The 17392-nt window shown below is 48.1% G+C and overlaps 1 protein-coding gene and 1 long non-coding RNA gene across 3 annotated transcripts in view; one reads left to right on the top strand and one right to left on the bottom strand.

The window, feature by feature from the left end:
* Positions 1-14540, bottom strand: part of GYPC (glycophorin C (Gerbich blood group)) — a 42506-nt gene extending 27966 nt beyond the window's left edge. The window contains exon 1 of the mRNA XM_049889069.1: positions 14231-14540. Within this exon, the coding sequence (XP_049745026.1) occupies positions 14231-14273 (43 nt within the window). The 5' untranslated portion in view covers positions 14274-14540. The remainder of the gene's footprint in view (positions 1-14230) is intronic.
* LOC126078516 (uncharacterized) overlaps positions 1-17392 on the top strand; it is a 296796-nt gene that overhangs the window by 9172 nt on the left and 270232 nt on the right. The gene's annotated exons all lie outside the window — the stretch shown is intronic.

The raw sequence follows: 17392 nt of genomic DNA, 5'->3' as shown, positions 1-17392 counted from the left end.
CTCAACTACAAAAAGATAAACAATCCAATTAAAAAATAGGCAAGATATGAACAGGCACTTCGCTAAAGAAGACATTCAGGTAGCTAACAGATACATGAGGAAATACTCACAATCATCAGCCATTAAAAAAAAAAAAAAACCAAACCCACTGCCATTAAGTCTATTCTGACTCACAGAGCCATTAGAGAAATGCAAATCAAAACTACAACGAGGTTCCATCTCACTCCAACAAGGCTGGCATTAATCCAAAAAACACAAAACAATAAATGTTGGAGAGGTTGTGGAGAGTCTGGAACACTTATACACTGTTGGTGGGAATGTAAAATGGTACAACCACTTTGGAAATTGATTTGGCACTTCCTTAAAAAGTTAGAAACAGAACTACCATATGATCCAGCAATCCCACTCCTTGGAACATATCCTAGAGAAATAAGAGCCTTTACACAAACAGACATATGCACACCCATGTTCATTGCAGCACTGTTTACAATAGCAAAAAGATGGAAGCAGTCAAGGTGCCCATCAATGGATGAATGGATAAATAAATTATGGTACATTCACACAATGGAATACTACGCATCGATAAAGAACAATGATGAAACCGTGAATCATTTCATAACATGGAGGAACCTGGAAGGCGTTACGCTGAGTGAAATTAGTCAGTTACAAAAGGACAAATATTATATAACATCACTATTATAGGAACTCAAGAAATAGTTTAAACATAGAAGAAAATATTCTTTGATGGTTACGAGAGCGGGGAGAGAAGGAGGGAGAGAGAGGAGTTTTCACTAATTAGGTAGTGGATAAGAACTATTTTAGGTGAAGGGAAAGACATCACACAATACAGAGGAGGTCAGCACAATTGGATTAAACCAAAAGCAAAGAAGTTTCCTGAATAAACTGAATGCTTCGAAGGCCAGCATAGCAGGGGAAGGGGTTTGGGGACCATGGTTTCAGTCAATAGGCATAATAAAATCTATTAAGAAAACATTCTGCACCCCACTTTGGAGAGTGGCATCTGGTGTCTTAAGAGCTAGCAAGTGGCCATCTAAGATGCATCAATTGGTCTCAACCCACCTGGAATAAAAGAGAATGAAGAACACCAAAGATACAAGGTAATTATGAGCCCAAGAGACAGAAAGGGCCGCATAACCCAGATACTACATCGGCCTGAGACCAGAAGAACTAGATGGTGCCTGGCTACAACCGATGACTGCCCCGACAGGGAACACAACAGAGAATCCCTGAGGGAGCAGGAGAGCAGTGGGATGCAGGCCCCAAATTATCATAAAAAGACCAGACTTAATGGTCTGACTGAGACTAGAAGGACCCCAGGGGTCATGGTCCCAGACCTCCTCTTAGACCAAGATAGGAACCATTCCCAAAACCAACTCTTCAGACAGGGATTGGACTGGACAATGGGATAGAAAATGATACTGGTGAAGAATGAGCTTCTTGGATCAAGTAGACACATGAGACTATGTTGGCATCTCTTATCTGGAGGGGAGATGAGAGGGTAGAGGGGGTTAGAAGCTGGCCGAATGGACACGAAAAGAGAGTGGAGGGAAGGAGTGTGCTGTCTCATTAGGGGGAGAGCAATTAGGAGCATATAGCAAGGTATATAGAAATTTTTGTATGAGAGACTGACTTGATTTGTAAACTTTCACTTAAAGCACAATAAAAATTAAAAAAAGAAAAAAGAAAAAAAACCTGGAGAGCTGAAACTAGCTCCAGAATTTAACAACTGGCTCATGGTAGGCGGCAACACCTCCTGCCAGAAGGAGGGGTTTGTTGTCTTTATTAATAGCCATAGGGTGAGTTCAGTGCGGGAGGGCACGGGGAAAGGGAGTGCTGAACAAACAATAAAATAACCAAAACAGCCTAGATGAGTTCTCCAAACCTCTGTGACTTCATCTGCCACGTAGCCTTACTGGGATATGGCTGATTACCACACAGACCTTGGATGGGGTCACAGACAGAAGAGGCTTTGGAGAGCAGTGAACATTGCCTATAGTCAGGCATACTGCAAATATTCTATACTGAGGCAAAGAAAAGGGAACAGTGTCCAAAAATTAGTGGAGTAGGAAAAAGCTTCACAAGCATAGGATGCCTTTATGCCAGTGACCAAAAGCTGCAAGAGCCATCGGTTCTTAAATGTGTTTCCACTTATCTCTGGGAAGTCAGTAGGATCTGCGGACCAAATGCCTGTCTGCCCCACCCTAGGCCCAGCTAGATTCTTAAGAAAGCCTCCCTGTGCTGTAGGCCTGGGCGATCCCTACCTGGGGAAGAGAAATGCAAGAAGGTGGTGTGTGATAGGGAGTGTGTGTGCTCACGTAGGGTAGGGAGGGCCGGGAGGGCAAAGACAGGAGAATGGAGGCCAGCATGAGTTTCTTCCTTGTGAGAACCCTTCATCCTAGCATCAGCTCCTCAGCATCATCCCCTGGCCTGTTTCTACCCACAAAACCCCAATAACTGAGTTTCTATGGCACAAACAGTGCCCTTACAAAGGAGTCAGAGGCCCGTGTTCCAGCCTTCTTTTGTCTTCTACAACCTGCCTTGGAGAAGCTTCTCTGAGTGTTATGGGTCAAATTATGTCCTCAAAAAATACGTGGGGAAATCCTAACCCCTGTACCTGTAAATATGACCCTGTTTGGAAATAGAGGCTTTCTTTTGTTGTGCTAATGAGATCATACCAGCATAGCATGGGTTCTAAACCTAAACACTTCTGACTTATAAAAAGAGCAGATTAGACACAGAGGCCCAGGCAGAAGGGAAGATGAGTGTCAAGGATCGGTGGACATCTCCAAAGACTAAAAGAGCCGCCCACAGAAGAAATTCACACCCCTGAGACCCTGATTTGGACTTTTAGCCTCCAGGACTGTAAGAAAGTAAAGTCCATTCTTCAAAGCCACCCCCTTGGAGTATTTATGTTATGGCAACACCAGGAGACCAACACGCTGAACGCCACTTAATTTACCCGGCAAAGAGGGAGAGCAGCATCTCTCAAATGAAGAGAGGAAGTAACCCTGAAACGGTTTGGCGTAACACAAAATGTAGTAATGCGTAGCTGCAATTGTTATTTTTGTGTTTTAACTGAAGACAAAGCTGCTGTGGGCCATGGGGTAGCTCTGTGGTGGGGCAGTCAGGAACCGGCAAGGGAGAGGGGAGCAATGTTCCCTCCCAGTGTCCTTGCAGTGACCTTGAGAGGCAGCTGCCTACTGCTTCCCAGGGGCTGGCAGGCACACTCAGGACAGCCCTCCTTCTGCCCTGGGTCACACCTGGGTCCTTGTGCGCCACTGTTAACATGGTATTAGCAGCTGGTGGAACTCCAGCTGACAGCAGTGGTGGTGGAGGAGACAATTGCCCTGGGGTGTGGTGGACAGAGAAAAGCCTTCCCTTCCAGGGCTTGGAGCATGTCCTTAGGGCTGCATGGAATGGAGCAGAAGGTAAGGGTCATGAGAAAGCCCCCCCAGCACGGAGGCCTTAGAGCCCAGAGGTGGTGGAGATGTACCTGGCTCCTGAGCTAGAGTGTCAGGGAGGCAGTGGGGGGCCTTGGAACTTCAGTGCTTATGTCTTTAACCAGAGTTAGTACCATCCACATCCACATGCTGCCTTCAGGGTTCAACGAGGCACCACGCAAACCTGATCTAGCAGAGAGGGTGCTCACCAAGCATGGTTCACCAGCTCTCCTTCCTCCTTTGCCCCTGCATGAAGACCCTGGCTCTCTGGTTCTGGGCTTTGATCTACATTCATCCCCTTCTGTGGCCTGATCTAGGGTGATCATTGCAACCCTGCATGCTTTTCCAGGCTTCCCCACCCCCTTACTTGTTGGCCTCTTTATGGTGATGTTCCCTGGTCCTTAGCTGCCCAGATCTCCCTCTGAATTACTGTTTGGATGTCACCTGACTCTCCTATGAGCACCTCCAAGTCACCCTCTTCCTCAGAGAGAAACTTCCTACTTTGTTGCTCTTGGTGCTCACACCTATAATTTTTACAATGGACACGGGTTGCTTCTGTAATAATGAAACAGGGCAAAGAGAACTTATTTTTTTTAATTTTAAGTGACCAAACCCATTGTTGTCAAGTCAATTCTGACTTACAGGTGACTCTATAGGACAGAGTAGAACTGCCGCGTATGGTTTCCAAGGAGCGGCTGGTGAATTCAAACTGTTGACCTTTTGATCAGCAGCTGTAGCTGTTAACCACAGCACCACCAGGACTCCAATTTTAAGTGAAGAGTAACCTAATCTCCTGGTTTAAAAAGCCAGAGGAAAAGAGAGATGGAGCTGACTCGAGAAAGTGAGAGAGAGAGGCAGTGAGTGAGAGAGACGGAGAGCGAGCCCTGGGTGTCTGAGGAACTTGGTAATCTCCACAGTGCAGAAGTCAAGGGCAGGCACCGCAGCACCCAAGCAGCTGCCCAGCCCTCGAAGCCCTGGTGGGCGGGACTCTAGGCAGGGAGAGGAGAGAAAGGCAGAAGGTATCCTGGCCCTGGAGGGAGCTGGCAGCCTGGCTGGGAGGAATGGCCAGCCATGCTGGACCTGTGGGCAGCAGTTGCTTGTCATGGGCCTGGGTGCATTGCCTCCTGGGGCCTTCTTCCATAAAATATGTTAAAAATTACATTTTATGACTTTGTTGGCATAAAGACAACTGTAATCTTTGATCTTAAAAGTTCAAATTTACTCTTTTGATTTAAGAAAAAATTGAAACATTTTTGTGGGCCCCTAAAACCTTGTGGGCTCCAGGCCCTGTGCCTAGTGGGAGCTGGCCCTGGCTGGCCTCCCTTGTAAGGTTTTTGCTGCTGTGGAGAATGGGAGGCGTGCTCCCTCTCCCTGCAAGCTACATGGCCTCCCTAGTTTCAGTATCATCGCATGCAAAGTGGAGATAAAAATATCTCCCCTTGGGCTGCTGAGGGCAAAATGAGATAACTGACGTGAAATGGAGCCTGCTTCTCTGCATTTTGAGTCAGAAATACAGTCACCAGGAAAGGGATGAGTCAGGATAATTTATAGAATTTTTGAAAATGAAAGAGAGGTTGTGCAATAAAATAAAGGAAGGTTCAGGATTATCATCGATAGCTGAAATTAATTTCACTGAATTGAGGAATTCTGCAGAAGTTGAAGGCAGGCAATTTAAATGGCAGGACAGCCCAGGCTTGGCTCCCCTTGAAAGGCTCAAAGGGTGGTGAAGGACGTCCCCCAGAGGTCGTCCCAGTGGGGGCCTGCTCAAAGGGTGGTAAAGGACATCCCCCAGAGGTTGTCCCAGGGGGGCCTGCTCAAAGGGGAGCAGAGGGGGAAAAAACAAAGTCACTGATGAAGGAGGACATTGTGCTGGGGGAAGGCAGTCACAGAACACAGGATGAAAGTGAGACATAAGCGCGTAAGGGCCAGGTGAGAGGGAAGGAGGGGGAACCACCCCCACAGGTTAGGGTGCTCACAGAGCTCTGGGAGGGGAGAGGCCAACGGGTGGGGTCAGATGCAGCTAGTCCACCAGGAGCCACAGAGGCCTCACCTGAGGACTGGGAGAGGATGCAGAGAAGTACCAGGACAGGGACAGCACCCTCTGTTTACGTCATGCTTCATCCATTCACGTCAGTTTATTCATTCATTCACATTGTGTTTTTAAAATGCCAGCTTCCCTGTACCACTAGGTGCTACAGAGAGCTGAGGCCCTGCTACTGAGGGCAGGAGAGCAAGACTAACTCCCAGGGTAATGTGTGGGGCAGGGGGCTGAGCTCAGGGTTTAGAGAGCTGCTCAAAACCGCACGCCTGCCTGCGTGAGGCCAGGCACAGGCAGGCACCTGTGTTCTCTGTGGTGCCCCCCGACTCCCCGCCTTTGCTGATTCCAGTGAAAACATGACAGCACAAGTGTTCACAGCAGATACCACAGTCCAGAAAGGAGCAGCTTAACCGAGCTACTGAGAGGGCAGCTCCTTGCTGGCTGGAGGGCCTGGCCTTAAGGAGTCGCAGGACTCCTGGCAGACTGTGGAGAGCAGATCCTAGGATACTATTTTCAGTGGCAAATGGGCAGATAGAGGCAAGACTGAGGAAAGAGGAGGGACCTGGGCAGCAGGGAGTAAGCTAGCACTTATTGAAGACGCTCACAATCACGGAATCAGTGGCAGTTATTAAACATAATATTAATATGTGTCAAGCGCTATGCTAGGGGTTTTATCTATCATATCACATTTATGCAAGCCCCTGAGACAGAAATTGTTATTATCCCCATTAACCTGAGTAGGAATACATGATTTATGAGGCCCAGCACAAAATGGAAATGTGGGGCCCTTCGTTAAAATATTATTAAGGATCTCAAGGCTATGACAGCAGAGCATCAAACCAAGTCAGCCTGTGTGACTGCGCAGTTGCACACCGGTGATGCCAGCCTGGAACTGGGTAATGAACTGAGACGCAGAGGTTCAGCAGCTTGTTCAAGGTCACAACTAACTCAGAGTGGGTCCGAGTTCAAGCCCAAATCCTCTGACTTTAAACTTGTATTCTCACCTCTCCATTATTAGCGAAAGAATACAAGGTGTGTTTGAGCTAAATGGTTTAAAAAAAAGACAAAGAAGGGGCATCTGAGCTTGAAGCCTCCAGCCTTGCTGTCTTAGTCATCTAGTGCTGCTATAACAGAAATACCACCAGTAGATGGCTTTAACAAGTTTATTGTCTCACAGTCCAGTAGGCTAGAAGTCCAAATTCAGGGCGCTGGTTCGAGGGGAAGGCTTTCTCTCTCTGTTGACTCTGGAGGAAGGTTGTTGTCACCCATCTTCCCTTGGTCTGGGAGCATCTCAGCGCAGGAACCTCAGGTCCAAAGGATGCTCTCTGCTCCCAGCACTGCTTTCTTGATGATATGAGGTCCCCATATCTCTCTGCCTGCTTCTCTGTTTTATATCTCAGAAGAGACTGGCTTAAGCCGCTAGCTGATCTTGTATATCTCATCAATATAACTGCCAGTAATCCATCTCATTACATCATAGCAATAGCATTTACAACACATAGGGAAATCACATCAGATGAGAAAAGGGTAGACAATCATGCAATAATGGGAATCATGACCTAGCCAAGTTGACAGATATTTTGGGGGGACACAGTTCAATCCATGACACTTGCTAAAGGCAGTTTGTAAGGTTTTAATGAGAGAGTTTGCAAGCTTATCAGGAGAAGGCGGCATTTCCCAGCAAGTGGGCTTTGCTGACTGAGAACACAGGCAGTACAGGCAGTGCAGCCCGTGGCTTCACATCAAAGGCAGCAGGCACAGTCGTCCTGTCTGGTTCTGATCTGGGAAACCGTGATTTCTTTCCTGAGAGTACAGGTGTCCACCAGCTGCTGATGACATAGGCATGCTGTCCACGCCATAGTTCTGGGGAAGGGATACAGTGCTTGCCGGGCCTGCAGGGCATCTGACTGGCTGTACACTGGAGCCCCTCTCGGGAATCTGGTACTTCATGCAGGAGAAGAGGCAGGGGGATCTGGTGCAGCGGTCTGAGGCCTTCACATGCAGTGTGAGGACGAAATACTGCCCCCTGGGTGTGGGGTTCCGGGAGATAACCAAGGAGTCTCAGCCTTGGCCAGCTTGCCCTACCAAGTGTTATCCTCCCTTGGCGAATGGAAGGAGACTTGATGTTCCTGCTAAGTGCAAAGCAGTGTGTGGCCCAGGCCATTTCCACAATAAGAGAAGGGTGCTAACTGCGGAGGGCTTTTGCTAGAGAAGCAGGAACAGGAGAGAAGAGTGAGCTGTGATGGAGGTCAGTTAGTGAGAAGCTGGAGAAGTGGGTCCCACTAAGAATGAAGATACCAGGACCAGAAGGGGTACGGCCTCGGAGCTTCAATTCCTGCCCCATGGTCTGCCTGGGCCCTGGGCAAACCAGCCTCTGTCCACCGCACTAGCTACCCTAGACAGTGGGCTTCTGGTGGCTAGGAGGCTATGGAGGAACCTTGTGGGGCTCTGAAAGTTCGCCCTCATCTGAGCAAGCGGGAACCCAGCTCCAAGGGCTCCATGAAGGAGAGCCAGCTCAATCATTTCCTGTCATTGGCTAAGATTTACACACTAGCATTTGTTCTGGCACAATATACAAAATTATGCTGTGCTCCTCACAGCCATGAGACTAGCTCCTAACCTGTGTGAAGGGCTGCTTGAGACCTGCTTACTTGGAGTAAACCTCGCAAGTCAGTGGAACACTCTGGAATGCTCTGTCCATCCCCGTTCCCCGCGGGGATTTAGAGCTTCTTCCTGTTAGGCCCCTGTGTCTGCATCAGACGCTGTATAATAACCAGGGGCAGGAGTCGGCATTCCCTCAGAGGTTCAGATTACATAACAATCTGAAGAAAACTCCAGGCAAGGATGAGGAGTGGGGGAAGGAGAAGGGGGGAGGGGAAGCCAAAAAGAGAGAAGAGAAAGAGAAAAAAGAGGAGAGAGAGAAAGAGGAGAGAGAGGGAGGGAGGAGAGTGGGAAGAGAGAAAAAAGAGAGAAGAGAGAAAGGAGAGGGAGAGAGAAAAAGGGAGAGAGAAAGAAAAAACAAAGAAGAAAGAGGGAGAGGGAGAAATGGAATGAGATGAGAAAGAGAGGGAGAGAGAAAAGAGGAGAGAGAGAAAGTGAGAGGGAGAGAAAAGAGAGAGGAGAGAGAGAGAGGAAGAGGAAAGGAAGAAGAGAGGATATATAGGGAGAAAAGAAAGGAGACAGGATAGAGAGAGGAGGACAAAGAAGAGATAAAAGTGAGAGGACAGAGAGAGAAGAGAAAAAAAGGGGGAAGAGGAGAATGTGTAAGAGAGAGAAAAGAGAGAGCGAGAAAGAAGAAAGAGGAGAGAGAGAAGAAAGAGGGAGAGAGGAAGAGAGAAAGACTGGAGAGAGAAGACCGGTGAGACAATAAAAATTACTCCTGGGGTGAATAGGAAAGACCCAGGTGGTGATGATGCGGCTTTCATCCATGTTTTTATAATTTGTTTTGGTTTGATTTTCTGTCCATTACAACTTATGCCTTAGTGACTTCAGAGTACATATCAAGTTCTGGGGTAGGAGCTTTTGAGTTTGTTTGAAAGTGCTTTTGGCATTGGAAACAGATATAACCCCGGGAGTGTGAACCTTGGAGTCACGTGTGCAGTTATTCTTTTTTTTTTCAAGTTCTCACTGAGCTCCTTCCTTTGCCAGCCCTCGGGGGTGGGAGGTGGGGAGATGGGGGGGTCACAGAGCCCCTGGGGAAGTCAGGATTCCTGGAAGGAGGCAGACACAGGATCAGGTGGCTTGGTAGGTGGCACCTAGTGTTTAGGGAGGGCTGGGGAGGTGGGGTCAGAAAAGATCTCCTGAGGTGGGGATACAGAAGCTGGCTCCTCTCAGACAAGCAGGTGTGTGCCAGCAGATGGTATGGGGGCTGGAGGTGCAGACAGACAGCAGGTGTCCAGGCAGGAGGGGTGGGAGCTTGAGGAAGGTCATCAGAGAAGGCCCTGGGAGGCGGCCTGAGCTCACGGAGGGGCAGGGTGGAGGGGCTAGTGCTCTGGCTGCGGCAGGTCCAGGGTGGGTCAGGCCTGACCACAGAGAAGGCAAGGGTGGCAGGTAGCGGTGGACATGCAACTGGAAGCGGTGTAGGGGCTGCTGGGTCCTCAGCGTGTGCATAGCGTACAGCCCCTCTCTGTGCAAAGCTGCAATGTAATTTCTCAGTGCACAGCCCTCTGGTGGGGAGCGGGGAGGGTAGAAAGCCCCTGGAACAGGTATCCTGCTGCTCCACAGCCTGAGGCCTGGCAAGCTGGCCTCTGCTGGCTCTGGAGTCTGACAGCTGTGCCCACAGCCTGGCTTTGCCCTCAGGACCTAGAAGCGCTGTGGTGGCTTATCCCCTCTGAGACTCCAGGCTCTGGTCTGTAAAGCAGGTAGAAAAATGCCTCTCATAGCAGACTTCAAGGGGTGACCCATGGAACCCCTTACCGCAGGGCTTCACATACAGTAAGTACTGATATTGTTGTGTTAGGAATTGCTTGTCAACATTGGTAAGACTTGCTGTGATGGGGGAGTGGTGGGTTCATGCCAAAGACCGGTGTTTGGTCCCCACTAAACCAAACCCATTGCTGTTGAGTCGATTCTGACTCATAGCGACCCTACAGGACCACTATACTCTATAGGGTAGAACTGTCCCATAGAGTTTCCAAGGAGCACCTGGTGGATCCAAACTGCTGACCTTTTGGTTAGCAGCTGTAGCACTTAACCACTATGCCCCCAGGGTTTCCAACTAGTGCACCTCAAGTATGCACCTCTATGGATCACAATGGTCTGATCCTGTTGAGTATGGGGTCTCCATGAGTCTGGGCCGACTCCATTGTAGCTAGCAGCCATATTGTTGTCATTGCTACAATATCAAAAGGAAAATAACAAAAACAAAAGCAAAAACCACTGTCTGGAAGGGAGGATCCTGAGGTGGCAGCATCAGCAGGCCGGGTTTGCCTTGATAAACTCTGCTAACAACAGTAACAACCAATACTGCTATTACTGGGCATGGTGCCAGGCCCTTGTTCTCTTGTTCCACACGTGACTCCTATGAAGTTGCTGTGGGATATTGAGTCAATTCTGACTCAAAGATACCCTGTAAGACAGAGTAGAACTGCACCATGGGCTGCCATATCTTTCTTCTGCAGAGTGGCTGGTGGGTTCGAACCGCTGACCTTTCGGTTATCAGCCGAGCGCTTAGTCATTGTTCCACCACGGCTCCTTTGAAGTAGCTGTTATTACTCCTATTTATAGATGAGAAAATTGAGGCTCTGATGTATTTTTTAACTTGCCCTAAGCCAGTAAATGTTGGAGGTGAGATCAAAACCAGGTCTGACTCCAAGGCACATGTGGAGCTTTGGTCCCAGCACTACCTCTAACTCGACGTGTGATGGAAGACAAATCACTTAGCCTCTGGGGTCACGCCTCCTCACGAGGGCTGGAACCTGACAGGAAGTGGGCAGAGGCCACAGACAGGCACATCCCAGAAAAGCAATACAGTGTCTTAGGGAGTAAGAGAGCACTCCCAGCCTGACCTGAAATTACTGAGGCACGCTCAGAAGTGGGGACATTTATTGTCCATCTGATCAGCCAAGACAAAAACTCCCAGACTACTTCCATTAACACTGAGTGAGTGAAGATGTGAGGAAACAGGAGCTTTCCTGGGCTACTGGGCAGAGTCAGAAACCGGCGCGACCTTCTCAGAGGACACTTTCTCAGTGTCTACTGATATTTTGAATGCACATACTTTTTGTTTTAGAAATTTCTTTCTGGGAAAATTTATCCTAAACGTATATTCACACAGGCATATAAGCCCTGCTTAGAAGGATGGTCATTATAACACTGCGTCTGGTTTAAAAAAAAAGCTTAAAAAAGACTATTAAGAATAACATCTTAAATGTCCATTCCAAGAGAAATTGGTTAAATAACAATTCATTCATAGAATTCATACTATGCAGCCCTAAAAAGAATTAATTAGTCTATATATGGCAATAAGATATAGTCTTTAGGATATATTCTTATTTTAAAAAAGCAAGATGAAATAGAATATATAAAATAGGTGTCATTATGTAAAATAAAAAGTAATTGTATATCCATATAGTATTTCTTGAAAACAGTCATAAATCTATGTCCATATCTACATAGCCATCATCGTCCTGTCCATTTATACTACTGCGGGGGCTTGCATGTTGCAATGATGCTTGAAGCTCTGCCACTTGTATTTCAAATACCAGTAGAGTCACCCATGGTGGACAGGTTTCAGCAGAACTTCCAGACTAAGACAGACGAGGAAGAAAGGCCTGGTGATCCACTTCTGAAAATTAGCCAATGAAAGCCCTACGGATCAAAGAATATTATTCAAGACTTCGATTGCTTACTTTGGACTGTCATCGAGAGGAACCGATCACTGGAGAAGGACATCATGTTTGGCAAAGTCGGAGGGCCAGTGAAGGCAAAGGAACCCCCAACAAGATGGCTTAACACAAAGGTCACAGCAATAGAATCAAACGTACCAGTGACTGTAAAGGTGGTACAGGAATGGGCATTGTTTCCTTCTGCTATGTATGGGATGGCCATGAGTTTGAGCCGACTTGATGGAAACCAACAACAACAACATGTCTGTATCTATGTATGTATTTTTAGCATATGCTTGCCAGGCCCATTCTATTCCTCTCAATTATTGGAAGGTGTTTTCGTTGGGCAGTTGATATATTTATCTGTCATCCAAACAGGCACACTGACTTGACTTGCCCAACCTCCCGCCAGTGGTGAGGGGGATTCCTCCCACACATTTTGGATGAATTTATGTGCCCTCAGTGCAAGCATAAAATGTGCCTCTTACCTCACAACCCTCTGTTTCCCAGGGTGCTTTGCAGGGCCCCAGAGATAATTACCCAACTGCAGGCACCCTGGGGAGGTTCAGCAGCTGACTGTGCTGGCACCACGTGACTCCCAGTGACACAGTATCTGGATGGACTGAGCCATGGCTGAGATGGCATTTCATTGGCACCTAATGCAATCCTTTCTGTTCCTGCTGCTGATTCTATATAAAGCTGCCCAACCGGCCATTTCCCCACTGAGTTCTGACCCCCTTAATCCAAGGACAAGGCTCTGGGGTTCCTGCACATGCCTCCAGAAATAACTATGGCATCCAAGCCCTACAGGAGCCAGCTGGGCAGTGCAGGCCTGATCCAGGCAGGAGCGAGTCGTCTCAACTTTAAACTCTGTGGTTCTAACGAGCAGCTATGCAAACCGAGACCGGATATAGACACATCCTGTCCACGTTAGTGCAAGAAGAGAAAGAAGGCCCCACAGTTCTCCCACAGCAGAGATCCCGCCATAGATCAATCAGAATGGTATGCAAGTAGGCCTGCATCCTGGTCAGTCCTGGAAAGAGAGCGTCTGCAGCACTTGTCATGGCTGAAAACACAAATCCTAGAGAGCCACTGGGGGAAGGGTGGGTAGCCCTGTCCGAGCTGACAGAGAAGGACTCCAGGCCACAATTTCTCAGTGCTTGAAGGAATGATTATAGTGGCTTCTGTCCCATTAACCAGGCCTCACACATACACACACACAAACACACTAACACCCATGAACTCAGGAATCCGGTCTCATGTAAAATGAGTGTAAAAGAACCTGACATTTACTGAGCACTTAGTGTGTGCCAGTCTCTGTGCCCCATCATTCCTAAACATTGCACCTCACAACCCAGTGAAGAACATCGCATTATTCCCATTTCCCAGATTACAAAACTAGAGTTAAGAGAGGTTGACTTCCCCCACGTACATGGCTAATAAATGGCACAGACGGTCCCAATGCAGACAGTACAGCCCTTGCTTCCCCTACGACTGCGTCTGTGCCCACCAGACATACCCCAGCGTGCTCACACACACACGCCACCATGTGTGTGCACACAGGTACATATACACACACCTCCAGACACATTGGCCCAACTTCCGGCAGGTGAGGCCTCCCAGCCACCTGGATTTTAGAGACTTGTGAAAGAGGTGGTGTCTCTGATAACCATATCACTATAGTATTAATAATTTAATCACAGTATAGGCTCAGGATCTCCTTTCTTTGACAGATTCTAATGGCTGAACCTAGCCAGGGAAAGGGGCGGGATAAGAGAGATAAACATTCAGGCTTCTTAAAAGGAAATTTTAGTGTTTTACTGCAAAACACAACAGCAATGTTTGGGACATCCTCACAAAATCTCTTCATATACGACTTCCTGTCAGCAAGAGAGCCTGTGTGGGCTTTAAAAAGAAAGGTCAGGGCCATCTGATCCCTCCACATTTGCACCCTTTCCCCGCGCGGGGCGAGCCTGTCCCGCAGAATTGTTCGTTTGCTCAGCGTTGACTTGGCCTGAGTCAGCCATGCCGCCTGGCAGCAGAGAAAACAACTTGTGACGTTCCCCTGTGCGTGCCGGGGAGTTCTGCCTCCCTCTCCTCAGAGGCGCGGTTTTACACTCTCAGAGGCGCGGTTTTACTCTCCCAGAGAAAAAAGTTCTTGCGGTAGATAATGAACACCGCGAAGCAAACAAACGAAACGCCAGAAGACCTCCGAGGCGGAGCGGGAGGCCTGGGGCCGGGGCGTGAGAGGCGCGCACGGAGCGCCGCGCCCCGGGGCAGGGCTGGGGTGCTCACCCCGAGCCCAGCCCGACAGGCGGCGCCGCGCCAGGCCCTGCGCCCCAGCGGCTCGCCCTGCCTCTCCCGCCGAGCCGGGACGCCCGACCTTTCGGTGCCGCGGTACTCACCTTCACCGGGCAGCTGCGTCGACGTGTCATTGGAGTTGATCATGGCCAAGGGTCCCGCGCCGGACAGAGGCCGAGGGAAGGACTGAGTGCAGCGTGGAGGGTCCGCTGGCCTGCTCCTGACCCTCAGCGACGGGAGAGGAAATGGCACATGTGTCACCCTCCTCCAGCGCAGGCCGAGGGGAGGGGCTCCACTTTGGAGATAGGCAGAGAGAGTTTATTTATTTTTTTCTGCAGAGTTGGCTGGTGGGGTCCCCACCCTCTTTTTTAAAACACACCCCCGCCTACTGCTGCACTCCTCTGTGCGCTAAATTTCCTGCCGAGAAATCACATTTTTCTAACTTCCTTTCTCTTTCCATCTGCAACTCCCAGATACAAAGGTTGTGGTGAATTCCCCTCAGCGTGAATTCAGAACCCCCAGCTGTGACGTGATTGCTTGGCTGAGCACTGTGCAGGCACGGGACGGAAGGGGTCACCTGCGCTTGCAGCTGGGCAGGCTGCTCAGCCACTTGGTAGCTGTGTGACCTCTCTGAACTGCAGAGAACTGGTAGACTTGGAAGGACCCCGGTTTTGCTGAACTCTCAGGGGCTCTGTTCCAATCCAAGGGCTAATGTTTGGGAGAGATCGTTAAACAAAAGGAAGCATACTGGGCAAAGGCCATGTGATTTATTAGGATCACTTTTGTCTGAGGCTTCCAGCCCCCTGAGGTTTGTGGAGAATCCACTTTACTTACAAAGTTGAAAACCTAATATGAATTTTGAAATTTCGGTTAGTTAAATGGATTCTACCCAAACCACCCATGAGTAATGTTATGTTATAGCATTCCTTATGTCTGCCCTACCGACCCCCCCAAAGGGAGCGAGAAGGGCAGAGAGCTTGGGACCAGTCACCCTTGTTCCAAATTCCAGCCCCAGGAGAACACCCAGTGCTTCTTAGGTCTGATTCTTTCATTGTCGTGACAGCCATCCCTCCTCCCATTACGGTTGGTGTTGACGCAGTCCTTGGGCCCCATTACAGTAGTATGCACAATGTATGTGCTTTTGGGAGTGTCATCACATTGAACACAATATGATGGTGCTCCCCAGAGATGTGTGATGCAGAGGACTTGCTAGCTTCACCTGGGCTGGACAAAAGCCCGTGTTGGTATTAGGACTGCCTGTTTGACACAGGGAGGAAGTGTTGATAATTCCCTCGAAGAATCCAGCATTACTTATGGATGTTTAGTCAAACCTCCATGCTCGACACGTATCTGCGGCATTGAACTACTTACAGATTGCCTTTGGCCAGGTGTGGAAAATTTTGAGTCTTGGTTTCCTCCTTTATAAAATAGAGATAAGAATGTATACATTCCAGAGTTTTGCAGAGGCAATGTCTATAAAATAATGGAGGGTCAGAAAAGGCACTTAATAAAATTTGGTAATAATTATTATAACAGTTTTAACACTTTGTTTTGTAATACATATACATTCATGTTGGATGATAAGAAAACCCAGATGGAGCTGTTCTACTCTGTAACACATGGGGTCATGGTTAGTTAGAATCATCTCAATGGCAATGAATTAGTTTTTTTGTTTGTTTGTGGTCGTAGTGGAGTCCCTGGGTGGTACAAGCAGTTAGTGTACTTGACCATTAACTGAAAGTTTGGAGGTTCAAGTCCACACGGAATCATCTCAGAAGAAAGGTCTGATGATCTATCCCTCAGGCTGGAAGTGAAGTATCTAGATAGGTAGAGGTAGAGAGAGAGAGAAATTTATATCAAGGAAATGGCTCACACAGTTGTAGAGCCTGGGTAGTCCCGAATCCGTGGATCGGGGTGAAGGCGTCTCCTGACTTATGTAGCTGAAGGGGCTGATGAACCCAAGACTGGCAGGTCAGACAGCAGGCCTCTGGCTCACAAGCTGCGGAGGCCGACAAATCCGAGACTGGCAAGTAAGTTAGCAGGCTGCTGGCATACAGACTGTAGTGGCTGACAAATCTCAAGATCAGGGGGTAAGCTGCTAGTGCAAGTACCAAGAACTGGAGGCCAGATGAGCAGGAGTTGCTGCAGGATCCAGAGTGAGCAGAAGCCCATGAGCCTTGCCAGAAAGTCCACTTATATTGGATGCAGGCCACATCCCCAAGGAAACTCCCTTTCAACTGATTGGCTGCTCATAGCAGAGCTCATCATGGAAGGGATCACATCATATCAGATCTCATCAAGGAGGTGATTACATCATTATATGACTGCCAAACTACATCATAACTGCCAAATCACTGAGAATCATGGCCCAGCCAAGTTGACACACAACCTTAAGGATCACAGCCCACCCCTTGTCAACTTGACACCTGTACAAATCTCTAAATAAAGGCAATTATAAAGTCATACTTACACCTAACATGATACAACTAATGCATGTACAACTGAAAATGTACCAGCCCTGTTTACTTATTATATTTTATAAGTGAAGAAAACAAAAATATCCGATGCACACATTTAAGGAAGAAATACTCATATAAGGAAGAAATACACTTTTCTTCAACTGGTCGGATGATCATAGCTGGTATTTAGAAGTACCTTCTTGCACCACTGGTTCTGTATTCCCTTTACCTTCAGCAAGCACCTTAGCTGGTCATGATTCTTTGCCTGATGGAGTGACCCAAACCTTAATTCATGTCAGAATTGGGTGCTGTAGTTTTCCATTGACTTTAATCATAGGGCATTTTAGCACTAAAAGACACCCTAAGGGATCTCTGTATTCCAGACATATACTTCATTACCTTTATTATGTAAAATCAATCTGATTTCCTTTGGGTAATCAGGATCAATCACACCAGCCAATACAGTAACTTCCTTCTTTGTCTATTGATCCAGAGGCATGGGGAGGCCAAAGTGGCCGAGTGGCATTTTTAACTTCCAGTTCAGTGGAATCAGTGTTGTGTCTCCTCATGGGAGCATTCCTCCCTTTGGAGCTAAGACCATTAGACCTGCAGAGTTTAGGGTTGCAGTGACAGGAAGCAAAAACTTTGTGAGTGGGTCACTAGGAATAATAGTGAGTGGTACCACTCCCATTTCCACCCCTTGATTCCTGGACCCATGTATCCTGGCTGTGGGAGAAGAAGGATCATATATTGGATGCTGGCTTAGAGCATATACAACCTCCTGGAGAACATTGCCCTAACCCTGAA

Source organism: Elephas maximus, chromosome 6, assembly GCF_024166365.1.
Source record: "Elephas maximus indicus isolate mEleMax1 chromosome 6, mEleMax1 primary haplotype, whole genome shotgun sequence".
NCBI classification, from domain to species: Eukaryota; Metazoa; Chordata; class Mammalia; order Proboscidea; family Elephantidae; genus Elephas; species Elephas maximus.
Note: the sequence above shows the minus strand (reverse complement) of the source record. Positions and strands in the feature narration are given on the sequence as shown.